General features: G+C 46.2%; 1 protein-coding gene across 1 annotated transcript; it reads left to right on the top strand.

Moving 5' to 3' along the window:
* The first annotated feature begins 6,743 nt into the window (after positions 1-6,743).
* On the top strand, positions 6,744-19,086 carry LOC128400172 (asialoglycoprotein receptor 1-like). Its single transcript, XM_053362236.1, has 8 exons — positions 6,744-6,965; positions 8,134-8,256; positions 10,378-10,473; positions 12,858-12,929; positions 14,877-14,969; positions 16,045-16,193; positions 17,275-17,381; positions 18,843-19,086. Exons 1-8 carry the CDS (start codon positions 6,932-6,934, stop codon positions 18,985-18,987), a joined length of 819 nt encoding a protein of 272 aa, XP_053218211.1. The 5' UTR covers positions 6,744-6,931; the 3' UTR covers positions 18,988-19,086.
* The last annotated feature ends 706 nt before the right edge of the window (positions 19,087-19,792 follow it).

Genomic DNA, 19,792 nt, shown 5'->3' with positions numbered 1-19,792 from the left:
GCGCATTGTTTATCTCCTGTCTTTGTTTATCTCCTGTCTGGCAGGCTACCTGCTAATGGTCACTTGATTGGATACCCTGAGGAGCCTGGCCAGTCTTTTGTAATGATAAATACTTAGTTCCTGAGCCAGGTCATAGGCTCACCCTGTTCATACACAGACATACCCTTCAGACAGGATTTGTGAACAAAAAGACAATGGGGAGGCTTTTCCATTTTCCTTTGACTTTGCAGAGAAAACATTTGGTTAGTTTGGGAATCAAAAATGGTTTCAGGTCGGTCTTCCTGTGCTGATCTATGTACGTGCTTGGTTGGTTCATTTATGAACATTGAACATATATCTAATACCTCAAAATTCCTATCACAGAACAGAATGCTGGACTAGATCGGCCCCTGGTCCAATCCTGCAGCTTCTGGGCTTCCTCCTGGAAGCTGACGGGAGTCGTAGTCCCAAACGTTTATAGGGTGCCAGCTTGGAAATGGGTGCCACCCTACAAATGGTCAAGCATCTGGGTTTAGTGTCCTGCCTTGACCACCCCTCCCAGACCAACCCCCCCCGACTGTGTTCATCCCTTTGGCCTTGCTGTTTGCCTTTGGGGGGGGGGGAGCAGGATCCCATCTCAGGGTGTTGCAAACAAAATCTGCCCTTTTCCCTTATGGGGTATCCAAGAGCCATATAGAGTCCTTATGTGGGTTCCCTGTTGGTAGGAGAAAATAACAGAGGCCGACCAGAGAATACCGAGAAGCAAAGCAGCTAGCAAGCCTGATCTTTATCGATCTGTTGCAACAGGATCCTCACTCACCACATGCCGGAGGGAGGAGGAACCCAGAACAATGGCGTGCAAGGCCTTATAAAGACATTTTAAATTCCCTGTCCTGGAGTCCAAGACCACCCCTCCATACATCATACATACATCACAGAAGGGGTGTAATCCAAGACCACCCCCCAGAAACATCATACCTACATCACAGAAAAGGCGGTCTACAACAGAAATCTGAGTGCCTTGTTTATATGTCTGCCACGTTATCTGATAATGCCTTATCTGATTGCCTTTTCCTGGTAGTCTGGCCATTCCTTTGAGATGGCGATTTCCCAATTCCTGAGACGATGGGAAGGTTCCCTCACCCCCTCCCTCCTTGCAGGGAAAACATTTGGTCAGTTTGGGAGTCAAAATGGTTTCAGGAAGGTCTTCCTGTGCTGCTGCAGACATTGGTACATTTATGAACATTTATTTTATATATAAGACCTTAAATTTTTATTGCAAGGGCAGAGGGGGCCGGTCCACCATCCCTCAGACCATGTGGGGGGCCAGACTATATTTTTGGGGGGGAGATGAACAAATTCCTGTGCCCCACAAATAACCCAGAGATGCATTTTAAATAAAAGGACACATTCTACTCATGGAAAAACAAGCTGATTCCCAGACCGTCCGCGGGCCGGATTTAGAAGGCGATTGGGCTGGATCCAGCCCCCGGGCCTTAGTTTGCCTACCCCTGCTCTATACCGATGGACTATATTGTCTTGGTTTGTTGCTACGCTTTGAGCTTCTATTATTGCAGGATTGGGGCTAATGAAAAGCTCGTTTGCCTTATATTGATTGACTGCCTTCTCTAATTTTGTTCGTACAATATTGATTTATTTTATTAGCTGTATCTCCACCATATGTTCTTTTTTTTTTTAAAATAATTTTTATTAAAGAATTTTTTATAACCACAAAAACATAACAATACAACACAATAAACACAACAAACAAACAAACAAAAACAAAAACAAATACAATTTCAAATCTTATTTTCTTATACCTTTCTTCTCCGACTTCCTCATGCCTCCCTTTTCTGTATTCCAATTTCTAATCAATTATTCAGCAAATCTTCCCTTATTTTAATTTAATTTAATCTTCCTTATTCTCCTTATCTTATCCATTACTAATAGTAACCATTTATTTTCTAATCCAACATCATTCTAACTTTCATTAATTTTGTAATATTTCTTTAAATAGTCCTTAAATTTTTTCCATTCTTCTTCCGCTGCTTCTCTTCCCTGGTTTCGGATTCTGCTCGTCATTTCTGCCAGGCCCATATAGTCAATCACCTTCATCTGCCATTCTTCCAGGGTGGGTAGATCTTGTGTCTTCCAGTACTTTGTAATGAGTATTCTCGCTGCTGTTGTAGCATACATAAAAAAAGTTATATCCGTCTTTAACACCCCTTGGCCGACAATACCCAAGAGAAAGGCCTCTGGTTTCTTAGGGAAGGTATATTTAAATACCTCCACCATATGTTCTTTATTCAATAATCGTGAAACAAAAAGGCTATATTCGTTGTTAGAACATTATTAGCCATGCTTAAGTTGTCCTGTGTATTGTGGCCCAGGGTCCAAGGCTGGCTGGGTTGGAGCCAGCAAAAGGATTTTCCCCTTCCCTGCAGCCGGAAAGTTCTAAATTTGGGCATGGCAGATGAGCGATGTTGACAGTTCAAAGATTGGGGGCGAGGAGTCCATAGCGAAAGTCTCCGTGGGGAAGGGCGACAGCAAACGGACCCATAGAGAGACAGAAAATCAGGTAAAGAAGGTATTTTAATGTATTTTTAACCTTTGTTGGAAGCCACCCAGAGTGGCCGGGGTGGAAACCTAGTCAGATGGGTGGGGTACAAATAATAAATTATTATTATTATTATTCTATTATTTTTTTTATAAAGATATTTATTAAGTTTCCAATTTTATACAAACAAAAAGCAAAAAGCAAAAAACACACACATACAGTTCTCAATACTTAATTTTCAATGACATATTTCCCTGACCTCCTCATACCTCCCCTTCTTGTATTCCAATTCAAATTATTTACTCAGCAAATCCTTATCTCAAAACATTCCAGCTGGAAACCCCTTAATTTCAACCCAACATCATTCAACATTCTTTAATTTTACAATATTTCTGTAAGTAGTCCTTAAATTTCTTCCAGTCTTCTTCCGCCGACTCTTCTCCCTGGTCTCGGATTCTGCCAGTCATTTCCGCCAACTCCATATAGTCCATCACTTTCATCTGCCACTCTTCCAGAGTGGGTAAATCTTGTGTCTTCCAATACTTTGCAATAAGTATTCTTGCTGCTGTTGTAGCATACATGAAAAAAGTTCTGTCCTTCTTTAACACCAATTGGCTGACCATGCCCAGGAGAAAGGCCTCTGGTTTCTTCAGGAAGGTATATTTAAATACCTTTTTCATTTCATTATAGATCATCTCCCAGAAAGCCTTAATCCTAGGGCACGTCCACCAAAGGTGAAAGAATGTACCTTCGTTTTCCTTACATTTCCAACATTTATTATCGGGCAAATGACAGATTTTTGCAAGCTTGACTGGGGTAGTATTATTATTATTCTAGCCCCGCTGGCCTGTAGATCCTCTAACCTAGGGTTACCGGATGTCCCCGTTTCCCAGGGACAGTCCCCGGATTTGCGGATAAGTCCCTGGACAAATCCCATCCTGGGAATGTCCCCGGATTTCATCTAATGTCCCCGGGAAACGCAGCAGCGGCAGTCTCAGCAGCCCGGAGCAGTTGGCTCTGCTGGCTTCAGGAGGTGGTCAGGAGTCCCCATATGACGGTGGTTCAGGGGCTCTCAGATGCAGTTTCCGGGCTGCCTCCACCTTCCTTGACCCCAGAAACTAAGCTGTGAAGGGAGGCTTCATGCTGCCTATCGGAGCAGCCCCGATCCCAACTCCTACTTGCGTGCAAGCAGGAGAGCGGCAGGGATTGTTAGAATTCCTGCTCTGCGATTGCAGTCATGGGATTGTTGTCTTCCACATATGTTTTGACTTCACAGAGTGGGAAGTGACGGAGACAGGATGTTTGTTGTTATGTACTGAGTTGAATAGGATCCAAACTGCAGCAGTCTGATTGGTCCTAGAACAATAGGATTCAGAATGCAGCAGTCTGATTGGTCCTAGAACAATGCAGCAGTATGATTGGTTGGCAGGAACTACCCAATCATGCTCCAGATAGAAGTGAATCCACAACCTGATTGGCTTACAGTAGAATTCCGGAATTAGCCAATCATGTGCAGCCCATTGTGTAAATAATGTATATAAAGCAGATACTTTGAGGGGACTTTCATTCATTCCTCCTCACCACTATGAGCTGAATAAAGAGCATGAAATCACTTTGCGACTCTGAGTATATTTCATTTGTGTTACAGGTACCTCGGGTTACAGACGCCTCAGGTTATATACGCTTCAGGTTACAGACTCCGCTCACCCAGAAATAGTACCTCGGGTTAAGAACTTTGCTTCAGGATGAGAACAGAAATCGTTCTCCAGCGGCAGCGGGAGGCCCCATTAGCTAAAGTGGTGCTTCAGGTTAAGAACAGTTTCAGGTTAAGAACGGACCTCCGGAACGAATTAAGTTCTTAACCCGAGGTAAAGGACCCCTGACCATTAGGTCCAGTTGTGGCCGACTCTGGGGTTGCGGTGCTCACCTCACTTTACTGACCGAGGGAGCTGGCGTACAGCTTCTGGGTTATGTGGCCAGCATGACTAAGCCGCTTCTGGCGAACCAGAGCAGCGCACGGAAACGCCGTTTACCTTCCCGCCGGAGCGGTACCTATTTATCTACTTGCACTTTGATGTGCTTTTGAAGTGCTAGGTTGGCAGGAGCAGGGACTGAGCAACGGGAGCTCACCCCGTCGCGGGGATTTTAACCGTCGACCTTCCGATCGGCAAGTCTTAGGCTCTGTGGTTTAACCCGAGGTACCACTGTATAATAAGCCAACTATGGCAAGAAGCCTGACACGCGTCTGTCAGCCGGGGTGAGCTAACTACAGTGGCACCTCGGTTTTAAGAACAGTCCGGTTTACGAACGATTCGGTTTACGAGCTCCGAAAACAGTGTCCCGGTTTGTGAACTTTACCTCGGTCTAAGAACAGAACCTGAACTTTGGAAGGGCACCTCATTAGGGAAAGCGCGCCTCAGTTTAAGAACGGTTTCAGTTTAAGAAGGGACATCTGGAATGGATTAAGTTCGTAAACCGATGTACCACTGTAATGTCTGTTTTTAAACTTGCACAGATCAGCAGTTTCAACGAGAAATCTTCACGTGCTCGCAGTTTGGGGCACACAGGACAGGAAGGGAAGCTTAAAAAGTTCTGTTTCTCTTTCCTGCATGAGTATAGTTCCACTTTTTAAATTTTTGCCTGCCTGATAGAGGTTCCTCATTTCTGAAATAACCCTGTAGGAGGTTTTATAGTCTTTCATTATAAAAGCAGCCCTCAGCGGCTAATCGAGGCTTCCAGCCTTTTCAGATGTATCTCACTGGAGCCCTGTGCAGTCAAATAAATCGGACCTTCTTCATTGAACCCGTGTCTGTCTTTGATTGACTGGGAAAAATCCTGCAGCAGCACAGGGTTGGACTAGATGACCGCTGGATCCCTTTCGGCTCGACGCTTCAACTCCCTTTGGGAGCCAATCCCAAGAGCTGCCTGTCAGTCCTTTTGAGGAGATAACGATCCATTTGCCGGAGCCGTAGAAGCATCGATTGGTTCCAAAAATCTGGATGCAGTCAGGAGAAACGGATCATTGTGTGTCCCCCCACCCACGTTCGTCTGGCTCGCGAATTTTATCTCCGCCTGTGGGCTTTTGCTGAAAGGGAAGTGTTGGGGGAGCTGAGGAGCGACCTCCGAGTGTTTGGGACTTCTGAGTTTGGAGAAAAAGGCGAGCGAAAGGGGACGTGAGAAGAGGTCTGTATAACATTTATATGCATGGGCATTCGAGGAAGCTGAACGTTGCAGATTCAGCGCAGAGTTGGACTGTGAAACTCCTTGCCACTGGAGGCAGTGACGGCTTTAAAAGAGAATTAATGGAGAGGGCTATTGGTGGCTACTAGGCAGAAGGCCTGCGCCCTGTCTCCAAGGCTTCCGAATCCAACCACAAGAAGGGAGAGCGGGTCTCGTGTTCGAATTCTGCTCGCGGGTTTCCTACGATGGTCATCTGGTTGGCCACTGTGAGAACAGGATCCTGGACTCGATGGGCCACGGGCCTGATCCTGCAGAGCTCTTCTCATGCTCTTAAGTTCCAGACGACTCCTAGCAGGGTGAAAAATATCTGGGTCTGAAACAAATCCATTTGCTCGTATTAGAAAATCAAACAGGAGCATTCAGATTGCAGTTTTCTCTTTAGAGCAGTAATTTTGGGTGTTAAATTTTGAGGTGTCTTCGCCAACTCCAGGGTTCGGCATTAAATCAGTTTTTCCCCCATTTGGAAATTCCAGTGCGTCAATATCAAACAATTGTAGTCATCTGTAGGCAATGTTTTCACTTAAATCTTAGCTCCAGGTTAATGTAAGTAAGCCAAAATTTGTGTCAAACTGAGACCCCAGGGTTTCTTCGGCTGGAATAATGCAAAAAATTAAAATGGATTGTGGTTGCTAACTCTTTTGAATCGCAGCCTATTTGGGAACTAATTTCAGTGAAATACATTTAATCTGATGGCTGCTGCAATTAACATCCTGCTTTTCCTTTTGGGTCGTTAAACCGCCACCCAAAGCCCGGTGCCTGTTTTATTTCGTACGTTTTTAGAGAGAGCCTGTGTTAATGATTGAGGATGTGTTTATTAATCTGCGTATTTTAAACCTGTGTGTCTGATGACGAGGAATTTCCCAATTTGAAGGCGGCGTTTTAGACTTTGCCCTGTCAATATCTGGCCTAAATCAACTGGGAGGGAGATGGACAGACGTCTGGCTTGTGGGATCTATTGACTTTGAGGTTGTTTGGTTTGTTACTATAAACTCAGAGAAATCCACTACTTTTACTTTGAAAGCATGGGCGTAGCCAAGATTTATGTCGCAGGGGACAGGATTTTTGCCTTCAAAATCCCATCCTTCTGGTTCCAGGTTTCTATGCCCTTTCTGACCCAGAGTGATCAAGCGTCGCCAAGACACTAGATCCCCAAACATGGAGGACAAGGAGGAGGATTGGAGCAGCGGAGGTACGTTTCTCTGTCCATCCTGTTTATCTGTCTTTCGCAAACACTCACCTTGTGTATTTCACCATATTTCTTGCCCCGTATGCCTCCAGGCGACGGTGCCACATAAAAACCCATTCCACTACTGTAAGAAATCAATCTTTTTTCATGTGGCGGCACCTTTGGAACTCCCTGCCAATTGATATCAGCTGGGAACTTGATCGGCGCCTGCGAAAAATATTCCTATTCAGGAAAAAAAGATACTCAGGAGTTTAGAAAGTGGATGCAACTCCAAAAACAGGTGCAAAAACAGCATATATATGTGTGTGTGTGTGTGTGTGTGTGTGTGTGTGTATAACAGGTTAATACAGTAGTACCTCAGGTTACATACGCTTCAGGTTACATACGCTTCAGGTTACAGACTCTGCTAGCCCAGAAATATTACCTCGGGTTAAGAACTTTCCTTCAGGATGAGAACAGTGGGGGTCCCATCCAACTCTGAAATACTTGGACAGGGGTCAGCAAACTTTTTCAGCGGGGGGCTGGTCCACCGTCCCTCAGACCTTGTGCTGGGCCAGACTATATTTTTTTTGCGGGAGAAATGAACGAATTCCTATGCCCCACAAATAACCCAGAGATGCATTTTAAATAAAAGGACACATTCTACTCATGTAAAAACACACTGATTCCTGGACCATACGCAGGCCGGATTGAGAAGGCGATTGGGCCGGATCCGGCCCCCGGGCCTTAGTTTGCCAACCTATGTTCTTTGTTGCTGTTTAGTCGTTTAGTCGTGTCTGCCTTTTCGTGACCCCCTGGACCAGAGCACACCAGGCACTCCTGTCTTCCACTGCCTCCCGCAGTTTGGTCAAACTCATGCTGGTAGCTTCAAGAACACTGTCCCACCATCTCGTCCTCTGTCGTCCCCTTCTCCTTCGGCCCTCCATCTTTCCCAACATCAGGGTCTTTTCCAGGGAGTCTTCTCTTCTCATGAGGTGGCCAAAGTCTTGGAGCCTCAGCTTCAGGATCTGTCCTTCCAGTGAGCACTCAGGGCTGATTTCCTTCCGAAAGGAGAGGTTTGATCTTCTTGCAGCCCATGGGACTCTCAAGAGTCTCCTCCAGCACCGCAAGTGACAAGGTGGGAAGGCAGGAATAAGTTGAAAAGGCTGAAAAGGCTTCTTCATACCTGCAGAATTCGGCCCGCACCCCTCGGACTCCTGGGAACGGCGTGTCTGCCCTGGCCACCGCCTGGTGTTCACCCTTCTGGGACTCGTCTGCGTCTTCACCATTGCCGTCGCCGTGTTCGGCTTAACGGGTGAGTAGTGGCTCAGCGGGTGAGATATCCGGCTCCTCGGGGGCGGGTGTGGCAATGAGGGGTAAAGATAAAGGTAAAGGGACCCCTGACCATTAGGTCCAGTCGTGCCCGACTCTGGGGTTGCGGCGCTCATCTCCCTTTACTAGCCGAGGGAGCCGGCGTACAGCTTCCGGGTCATGTGGCCAGCAGGACTAAGCCGCTAATGGCGAACCAGAGCAGTGCACGGAAACGCCGTTTACCTTCCTGCCGGAGCGGTACCTATTTATCTACTTGCACTTTGATGTGCTTTCGAACTGCCAAGTGGGCAGGAGCTGGGAGAAAGCAATGGGAGCTCACCCCATCGCGGGGACTTAGAATCATAGAATCATAGAATCCTAGAGTTGGAAGAGACCACAAGGGCCATGGAGTCCAACCCCCTGCCAAGCAGGAAACACCATCAGAGCACTCCTGACATATGGTTGTCAAGCCTCTGCTTAAAGACCTCCAAAGAAGGAGACTCCACCACTCTCCTTGGCAGCAAATTCCACTGTCAAACAGCTCTTACTGTCAGGAAGTTCTTCCTAATGTTTAGGTGGAATCTTCTTTCTTGTAGTTTGGATCCATTGCTCCGTGTCCGCTTCTCTGGAGCAGCAGAAAACAACCTTTCTCCCTCCTCTATGTGACATCCTTTTATATATTTAAACATGGCTATCATATCACCCCTTAACCTCCTCTTCTCCAGGCTAAACATGCCCAGCTCCCTTAGCCGTTCCTCATAAGGCATCGTTTCCAGGCCTTTGACCATTTTGGTTGCCCTCCTCTGGACACGTTCCAGTTTGTCAGTGTCCTTCTTGAACTGTGGTGCCCAGAACTGGACACAGTACTCCAGGTGAGGTCTGACCAGAGCAGAATACAGTGGCACTATTACTTCCCTTGATCCAGATGCTATACTCCTATTGTTGCAGCCCAGAATTGCATTGGCTTTTTTAGCTGCCGCGTCACACTGTTGGCTCATGTCAAGTTTGTGGTCAACCAAGACTCCTAGATCCTTTTTACATGTACTGCTCTCACATGTACTGCTCTTGAACCGCCGACCTTCTGATCAGCAAGTCCTAGGCTCTGTGCCACCAGCGCCACCCATTACCCTGGCAAAAGGGTACCCCCTGGCAAAAGGGGGACCCCCCCATTCGAGAGCCAGGTGTGGAGTCCACGATTGTGGCGTGGCGAACTCAGAAGTACGCAACCATTTAGGTGTCAGGACAAATTATGTTGGAAATGTAAGGTGAACGAAGGGAACTTCCTACATATGTGGTGGTCCTGTGCTAAGGTTAAGGCTTTCTGGGATATTATCTACAATGAATTAAAAAAGATACTAAAATATAATTTCAGCAAAAAACCAGAGGCATTCTTATTAGGGCTAATTGATGGAGAAATTTATAAAAAAGATGTAAATCTATTTATGTATGCCACAACGGCAGCGAAAATCCTCCTGGCTCAAAGGTGGAAGCAGCAAAAACTCCCTACATTGGAAGACTGGAGAATAAAAATGGTAGAATTTGTGGAGTTGGTGAAGCTGAGGGGGAGAATTAGGAGGAAAAATATCAAAAGGACCGGAGCAAATTTAGTCATTACCTGAAAGAAAATTGTACTCATTTAAAAACGTTTGTAGCATTAACGTGAAATGTTTTGTAATGTGAATTTAAGATGATGATTTATAAATAAGCATGTGATTTCTTAAGTGATTAGATAAAGAAGTGATTATGGGAATGTGAAAGATATGTTATAGGCTATAGGGATGTCAGAAAGAGAGATAGAAGGAAGTCAAAGCTCACTTTGAGCAAATAATATAAGTTGTGAATATGTATATTGAATTAAATGAAATATGTGAAAATTTAATAAAAATTATTATTATTTTTTAAAAAAGAATGCAACCATTTAGGACCAGTCTACCTTTCAGATTGACTGACACCCCCCCACCTGTGCCCCCTCGGCCAATTCGATTGGTGGGTTTATTAAATTCATCTACCACCCTTTGTCAGAACATATTGGATTCTTATTAATGAAAAATTAATTAAAAATATTTTTAAAAAGCAAAAGGCGCCTAGAAGAATGGGAGTTTCGAACTTTGCTCCCTCCCCCCAGGTCGGAAATCTGTCGGTGAATTGAAAGGGATGGAGGAGACTTTGAAAAGCATCAACCGCACGGTCTCAGCGGAGATCGCCGCTCTGAAAAAGAAGGGTGAGTCCAGGAAGCAGGTCTTCTTTCCAAGTGTATTCCGGCAAATAACCCTCCAAGTGTCCCGATTTCGCAGGGATGGTCCCGGAAATACAAAAGCCATTCTGGCTTCCGGTCTGATCCTGAAACGTCCCTATTTGGGGGCCAACTCCCATCTCTTGCGGGGACTCGATTAGTGCCAGCGCCTTCTGTCAAGAGTTTGGGTGTAATCTTCGACGCTTCCCTTTCCATGGAGGCCCAGGTGGCAGCCACAGCAAAGGTGGCATTTTTCCATCTCTGTCGTATCAAGCCGTTGGTCTCTTACCGTTCTCGCCCCAACCTGGCCACTGTGATCCATGCAACGGTCACCTCCAGGCTTGACTACTGTAACTCACTCTACGTGGGGCTGCCCTTGAAGCTGACCCAGAAACTCCAGCAGGTGCAGAATGCTGCAGCGAGGCTCCTCACGGGGTCCTTTTCGCGGGATCACATTCACCCAGTTCTCTACCAGCTGCACTGGCTCCCGGTGGAGTACAGGATCAGGTTTAAGGTGCTGGTTTTGACCTTTAAAGCCCTATGCGGCCCAGGACCCGCGTATCTACGGGACCGCCTCTCCTGGTATGTCCCACGGAGGGGAGGACCTTAAGGTCCACAAATGACAACACCTTGTAGGTCCCAAGTTGCAAGGTGGTTAGATTGGTCTCAACTAGGGCCAGGGCCTTTTCAGCTCTGGCCCCGACTTGGTGGAACGCTCTGTCCCAAGAGACTAGGGCCCTGCGGGACTTGACATCTTTCCGCAGGGACTGCAAGACGGAGCTGTTCTGCCTGGCCTTTGGCAAGGGCACAGCCTGACTCCCTCCTTTGGTAATCCTCACAGAACTCTAGCCCAATGGTTGCCATTGATCTGATTTGAACTGATTTTAACGCAAATAATGTGCATGCGCATAAGCGATTTCTGGTGCTCCTCCGACTCAGAAGTGGGCAGCTGCGCAGCACTGGTAAGAGCAGGTGGCGGCAGCAGGCGGCGGAGGTCACCATGGGCCGGATAAACAAGTCCCTCGGGCCTGATCTGGCCCGTGGCCCTTAGTTTGGGGACTTACATCCCAGGAGCCTACACAACACAAAACACTGTTGCTGTCTGAAGGTTTGATTTTATTTGTTTTTTATCTTATATTTTGGAAATGTACATCCAGTTTTCTTTGTCCTTTAAATTTTTGGGGGCCGCCCAGGAGAGTGAGCTATAGCTTGTTTAGTTTATATGTAAATCTGGCACGGTCCCTGTTAATGGAGAAATCTGAGGACAAAAAAGCAACGGCAGCAGCCAGGAAGACCAGAGCAAAACAGCAGCCAGTAGGCTTGGTCATTCTTGAAGACTGTTGCAACAGGACTCCCACCTGCCACCAGGTGGAACAAGATGGAAGCCCCAAACAAAAGAGAACCCAAACTTTTATTAGCTGCTAATCCCTATGTTAAAAAGGTAAAGGTTCCCCTGCCCGTACGGGCCAGTCTTGACAGACTCTAGGGTTGTGCGCTCATCTCACTCTAGAGGCCGGGAGCCAGCGCTGTCCGGAGACACTTCCGGGTCACGTGGCCAGCGTGACAAGCTGCATCTGGCGAGCCAGCGCAGCACACGGAACGCCGTTTACCTTCCCGCTGGTAAGCGGTCCCTATTTATCTACTTGCACCCAGAGGTGCTTTCGAACTGCTTGGTTGGCAGGCGCTGGGACTGAACGACGGGAGCACACCCCGCCGCGGGGACGATTGGCAAGTCCTAGGTGCTGAGGCTTTAACCCACAGCGCCACCCGCGTCCCATCCCTATGTTACACCCCCCAAACTACATCAGTCATACATCACGGCTGCATCATGAAAGGGGAGGTCTGGTGGCCGTAATCTGAGCATCCTGGACCCTGCCCCATGGTTCTCCTTGCCCTCCACCAAACACCCATCAAGTGAAACAAAAGAGATCTTTACATTTCCCTGTTTCCCAGCTAAGTTCATCCCACCCTTTTGTCTTCATCTGGGTTTGTTCTTTCTGGCATGGCTACCTGTCTGGCACTCAGGTATCAGGAGGCCAGGGATTATCCCTCAGGCAGAGGGGCTGCTGAGGAGCTGAGCTCACAGGTCTATATGAATTTCTGAAGTTTTCCAGTGAGCCAGTACAGAGATCCATTGATCAGTGAATTCTTACATTTGGTATCGTGCAGCAAAGGCCCTTTGAATAGATAGGAAGAAACTGTGATGAAGTGTTTTGTGGGGACAAATCACAAAAGTCACAAAAGTGCTGATTTTGGTAGTGGGCTGCATGTGCATGATATCTGCTGGAGGGGCAACTCCCCCACCTATGCATAAATTCCTGCAACATCCCCAAACCATTTCCTACAACTTCACCTCTTTCTGCTGGTTCCAGAGGCAGAAGATTTGAAGCAACTGGTGAAAATTGAACATATGGTGCAAAACCTGACCGAGGAGGCGAAGGAAGGTGCGTCTGCGCAGAAGCAGCTGTGGGACAGATGTGGGTTTTCCCCCCCCCTGTGTGAGGGGAGGTGGTGGTTGCCCCTGAATTTGGGCAGGCTGTACTTTTTAGTTATTAATTTAGGTTAGTAACTATTTTGTTGCTGCTATTATTATTTCTAATAATGATAAGGTAAAGGTAAAGGGACCCCTGACCATTAGGTCCAGTCGTGGCCGACTCTGGGGTTGCGGCGCTCATCTCGCTTTACTGGCCAAGGGAGCCAGGGTACAGCTTCCGGGTCATGTGGCCAGCAGGACTAAGCTGCTTTTGGCGAACCAGAGCAGCGCACGGAAACACCGTTTACCTTCCCGCCGGAGTGGTACCTATTTATCTACTTGCACTTTGACGTGCTTTCGAACTGCTAGGTGGGCAGGAGCAGGGACTGAGCAACGGGAGCTCACGTCATTGCGGGGATTCGAACCGCTGACCTTCCGATCGGCAAGTCCTAGGCTCTGTGGTTTAACCCACAGCGCCACCCGCGTCCCTTTCTAATAATGATACCCCTTCATTATACAACTTTAGGCACCAGGCAAAAAGGTTCCTCTTCAACCAAGCCTTTGGTTAATTGATATCCAATGCCCTTTTAAAATTGTGTGTGTGTGTGAGTGTGTTATTGGGTTGTTTTCATTTTCTTTTCCTATTTTTATATAATTTATATAATTTTTTATAATTTTATATAATAAATATAATTTTATTATAATTTTTTATATAATTTTATATAATTTTTATTAATTTTTCTGTTTCACAATTTAAACAACCTTAAAATATTGGTGATTTCCCTTCTTCTCTTTCCATGGCTCATTTTGCATATCATAAATCCTTGTATATTTTACTAAACCATTCAGTATTCCATTATTAACATCCATCAAAACATATTTACACTGCTGAATTTATCTTAATGCTGCTAATGTTTTCAAGTGTAAACAGTGCCCCCCATATATTCAATAAACATTTTCTAATCTTCTTTATGTTCTTCTTGTTCTCTTATTCTATATTCAAAACAAAACAAAATAAATAAAATAAAATAAAATATAAAATAAAAAAATCCTTCCAGTAGCACCTTAGAAACCAGCTAAGTTAGTTATTGGTATGAGCTTTCGTGTGCATGCACACTTCTTCAGATATTCTATATGTTAGGTTCATAAACTGCACATATTCCATCAGTTTTAAGTTCCCATTCTTCTTAATTGGGACCTCACTCGTTTTCCATTTTTGGGCTAACAAAACATGGGGTGCAGTAGTGACATACATAAATAACCTTTTTTGACACCTGGGAATTTCCATCTGAATTATTTCCCAACGAAAAGGAGACTGGTTTTTTTTAGGGGGGATGGCGTACTTTCCCCCCAATTCATTATGGATTATTTTCATTTTCAATTTGATTATGCGTTTTGTGATTTTATATTGTGATTTTATGCTCCGAACTGCCCTGAGACCTGAGGATATAGGGCAGTATACTACTACTAGGAACGCGGGTGGCACTGTGGGTTAAATTACAGAGCCTAGGACTTGACTACTACTACAAATTTTATATCCCTCATTTTTCCGTACCCGAGGTAGTTATTGCCCAGAAAAAGTATACGGAATACAAAAAGCTAAAAACACATAAGAGATCATGGTTAAAAAGCAAAACTGTCAACGTTTCCCTTTTTTTCAGGGAAATTCCCTTATTCCGAATAGGATTCCTCGCAAGAAAAGGGAAAAGTTGACAGCTATGTTAAAAAGCAATTAAGCCATAACAAAATTAAAACCATGTGAGAAAACAAATCTTTAAAATACAGGTAACAGAAACAGCCTAGCCCATTTAAAAGCCCTTTGCGTAGAAAACGGTCAGTCCTTGAAAATTCGTTGCGGGGGGGGGGGCTCAAGAATAATAATATGGAATGACCCTCATTTCCCTTTGGTCTGATCCAGTGAAGACCCAGTTCCAGGAACAGATCTCTAAACTGCGGACCAGCGCGCGGACCCAGAATTGCGAAGTGGAGAGCATTAAAAGCAACAAGACAGGTCAGGAATTAATCGGGGAGTAGCGCTCAAGCGTCTGTCTGGAAAAGGGGGGTGCATAACTGTGGCTCATGCAATAATTCTTGCAGTAATTCCCTGGTCCTGAATGGGGCAACTGTGCCCCCGAAGGACCAGGTGCGCAGCCTGGGAGTCATTGTGGACTCACTGCTGTCCATGAAGGCGAAGGTCAGTTCTGTGTCCAGGGCAGCTGTCTGCCAGCTCCATCTGGGACGCAGGATGAGACCCTCCCTGCCCGCAGACTGTCTGGCCAGAGTGGCGCATGCTCTGGTTATCTCCCGCATGGACTACTGCAATGCGCTCTACGTGGGGCTACCTTTGAAGGTGACCCGGAAACTGCAATTAATCCAGAATGTAGTGAGGCTACAGGGAACCAGACAGAGGGCCTTCTTGGTAGTGGCGCCCGCCCTGTGGAACGCCCTCCCATCAGATGTCAAAGAGATAAATAATTACCTGACATTCAGAAGACATCTTAAGGCAGCCCTGTTCAGGGAAGTTTTTAATATGTAACGCTGTACTGTTTTTAACACTGATTGGGAGCCGCCCAGAGTGGCTGGGGAAACTCAGCCAGATGGGCGGGGTATAAATAATAAATTATTATTATTATTATTATTATTATTATTATTATTATTATTATGTGACTGTGGAAATGGATAAAAGCCCCCCATCCGAACAATGACTATCATCAGTGCAGCTAAGAAAAAAATTAAAATTTTTAATTTTTATCATCTACAATACTATCCTGTTTATTTTATAGTACAGTACATTGATTACTGCTTTCATTTTATGGATCGATGGTTTCATTAGATAGTAAAATTCATGTTCAATGGCTGGTTTTTAAGGGGTTGTTTTTAAAAGTCTGGAACGGATTAATCCATTTTGCATTACTTTCTATGAGAAAGGGTGCCTTGGTTTTGGAACGCTTTGGTTTTGGAACAGATTTCCAGAACGGATTAAGTTTGAGAACCACGATTCTGTGGTTCTGTGAAGTTTTTACCAGCTATCCCACAGAGGGACAGAGTTTGACCTCTCTGTCATTCTTTACCCCCCCCCCCCAAAGTGGGAAGCCACTGCTGTCTCAAAGGTTGGCTCCCGTTTAGTCGCAGCTGCTACTGGCTCTCCAAAACGGACAAGTCTTGGGACGAAGCCAAGCTGGACTGCGAAGATAAAGACGCCCACCTGGTCATCATCACCAGCTACTTGGAGCAGGTAAGTTGGCCCGAGGGATGCGGGGAACTCTAGGCGGGAGAAAGACCTTTGAAGGTGACCCAGAAACTGCAACTAATCCAGAATGCGGCAGCCGGACTGGGGACTGGGAGCGGCTGCCGAGACCACATAACACCGGTCCTGAAAGACCTACATTGGCTCCCAGGACGTTTCCAAGCACAATTCAAAGTGTTGGTGCTGACCTTGAAAGCCCTAAACGGCCTCAGTCCTGTATACCTGAAGGAGCGTCTCCACCCCCATCGTTCTGCCCGGACACTGAGGTCCAGCTCCGAGGGCCTTTTGGTGGTTCCTTCATTGTGAGAAATGAGGTTACAGGGAACCAGGCAGAGGGCCTTCTCGGTGGTGGTGCCCACCCTGTGGAACGCCCTCCCATCAGATGTCAAGAAAATAAACAACTACAGCCATACCTCGGGTTGAATGTGCTTCGAGATGAGCGCGTTCGAGTTGCGCTCTGCGGCAACCCGGAAGTAACGGAGCGCATTACTTCCGGGTTTCACCGCTTGCGCATGCGCAGACGCTCAAAATGACGTAACGCGCATGCGCAGAAGCGCCGAAACGTGACACGCGCAGACGCGTGGACACAGGTTATGTTTGCTCTGGAACGGATCCCGTTCGCATCTAGAGGTACCACTGTATCTGACTTTTAGAAGACATCTGAAGGCAGCCCTGTGCAGGGACATTTTTAATGTTGGAAATTTTTTTCTGTTTTCTGTTGGGAACTTCCCAGAGTGGCTGGGGAAACCCAGCCAGATGGGCAGGATATAAATAAGAAATCATGTCTGAATTGTGCATTGCTTTGTAACGATTTGTTGGGTCTCTGGACCGTAATAAAGATTGATTGATTGATTGATTGATTATTACTGCTGCATTGGGACAAACAGCAAACTGTGGAAAATGCAACTGACGTTTATTCCGGTCTAACGCTAAATCACACATGTTTTTCCTGGGAAGCGCAAAAGGAGCTATGGAGGAGACCCGAGAAATGCAATTAATAGTGCCAACTAAAACTGCAATCTGCCCCCGGTGACACCACTTTTTTCTTCTGCCCTCTCTCTCTCTCCAGCAATTTGTGGCCCAGCTCACGAAGCCCCGGAACACCTGGATCGGCTTGACCATGGCTAGTGGCGTCTGGAAGTGGGTGGACGGGACGGGTTACACCATCCGCAGAATGTGAGTTTGACCGCCTGCCTACCTGGTGTCCACTCGCATTGCCCTTTTGTGAGGTTCCATGTGCTGGGTATATCATTCAAGAGGATATTCTGCTCTGTAAATGCGAGATTGTTCCGTACAGTTCTGTTACCTTCAACCAAAAATCTTTCAACATAGGGCAATGGAAAAAACATATGTTTTAGAGAAGCATTTTCCCTATTGCTTCTCCAGCAGTTCGATACCTTAGATAGCCATTTTTTAAAACAAATGTAATGGGGTCCAGGGGACGCGGGTGGTGCTGTGGTCTAAACTACAGAGCCTAGGACTTGCTGATCAGAAAGTCGGTGGTTCAAATCCCCGCGACGGGGTGAGCTCCCGTTGCTCGGTCCCTGCTCCTGCCAACCTAGCAGTTTGAAAGCACATCCAAGTGCAAGTAGATAAATAGGTATCGCTCCGGCGGGAAGGTAAACGGCGTTTCCATGCGCTGCTATGGTTCGCCAGAAGCAGCTTAGTCATGCTGGCCACATGACCCAGAAGCTGTATGCCGGCTCCCTCGGCCAGTAAAGTGAGATGAGCGCCGCAACCCCAGAGTTGGCCACGACTGGACCTAATGGTCAGGGGTCCCTTTACCTTTAATGGGGTCCAGTATATTCCAAATATTATTTTCTGTTGTATGTGGCTCTCTGATCTGAACTCTCGCAGGAGCATTCAAGGCGCACAACGGTTTTGCTCGGGCTGCCATTTTCCCTTTCTTGCTCTTGTTGTAAACAAAAATTGCCCTTTTCCCTTATGGGGTATCCAAGAGCCCATATAGAGTCCTTACATAGGTTCCCTATTGGTAGGAGAAGATAACAGAGGCCAACCATACAATATTGAGAAGCAAAGCAGCTAGTAAGCCTGATCTTTATTGATCTGTTGCAACTGGGTCCTCGCTCACCACACACAGGAGGGAGGAGGAACCTAGAATAATGGCGTGCAAGGCCTTATAAAGACTTTTGAAATTGCCACCCTGTAGATCAAGACCACCCCCAGAAACATCATACACACATCACAGAAGGGGTGTAACCTAAGACCACCCCTCAGATACATCATACCTACATCACAGAAAAGGCGGTCTACAGCAGAAATCTGAGTGCTTTGTTTACCTCCTGTCTGCCTGGTTACCTGTTAACGGTCACTTGATTGGATTGCCTGGCCAGTCTTTTGTAATGATAAATACTTAGTTCCTGAGCCAGGTCACAGGCTGACACCCTATTCATTATCTTAAATGTGCCCTTAAGACAGGATGTGTGAGGAAAGAGACAATGGGGAGGTTTCCCACTTTGACCTTGCTGAGAAAACATTTGCTCAGTTTGGGAATCAAAATGGTTCCAGGTCAGTCTTCCTGTGCTGATCTATGTACCTGCTTGGTTGGTATGCTTATGAACGTTAGCATATATCTAAGACCTCAAAATTCCTATCACACTCTCGCTCTCATTGCAGAGACTGGCGGCTCGGGGAACCGAATAGCTTTTCCGTCGAAACGCCCTACCACCCGGCCCACTGCGCCCATCTCTACCGCGACGGGCTATGGAGCAACGAGAACTGTAACCGCCACTACAACTGGGTGTGCGAGATGAACGGCTGAGTCGCCAGGACAGAGAGCGCCCAGCATGGAGGCCATGGAGTTTGCCAGGCCGCTCGGCCTCTTCCAAAGCAAATAAACAGAACCATTACACAAAGAAAGGGGACACCTTGTCATCATTGTCTATTTCCGGAACATTTTCGTTTCTCACGGTTTTTACCGGTAATTTTATCGCTTTGTCCTTTTGGCAAACCGCATCGACTTTTATAAGTAATAATAATAGATTTTCATTTATATCCCGCCCTTCCCAGTTTAAAAAATGGGCTCCGGGCGGCTAACAACAACAAATTTAAAACACTTAAGTGTAAAAGCAGCGTAAAATATAGTATAAAAACATGACTTTGAAGTACAGTGGTAGCTTGGTTCTCAAACAACTTGGAACCCAAACACTGCAGACCTGGAAGTACGTGTTCCAGTTTGCGAACCTTTTTCGGAAGCCGAACATACTCCGTTTTGAGTGTTATGCTTGTTTTGAGTGTTACGCTGAGGTCTGTCCGTTTTAGCTATTTATTTTGTGTTTGTGTTTTTGCTGTTCTTTTTTCTTTTGTGACTGTGTGGAACCCAGTTCAGCTACCGACTGATTGACTGTGTGACTGCAGTACATTGTGTATTTCTTTCATTTTATGCATCAATGGTCCCGTTAAATAGTAAAATCCATGTGAAACTGCTGTTTTAGGGGTTGTTTTTAGAAGTCTGGAATGGATTAATCCGTTTCGCATAGCTTTCTATGGGAAAGCCCGCCTCGGTTTTGGAACGCTTTGGTTTTGGAACGGACTTCCAGAACGGATTAAGTTTGAGAACCACGGTA

Source organism: Podarcis raffonei, chromosome 13 (assembly GCF_027172205.1).
Source record: "Podarcis raffonei isolate rPodRaf1 chromosome 13, rPodRaf1.pri, whole genome shotgun sequence".
NCBI classification, from domain to species: Eukaryota; Metazoa; Chordata; class Lepidosauria; order Squamata; family Lacertidae; genus Podarcis; species Podarcis raffonei.
The sequence above is the reverse complement of the archived record's forward strand: the minus strand, read 5'-3'. Positions and strand labels throughout refer to the sequence as shown.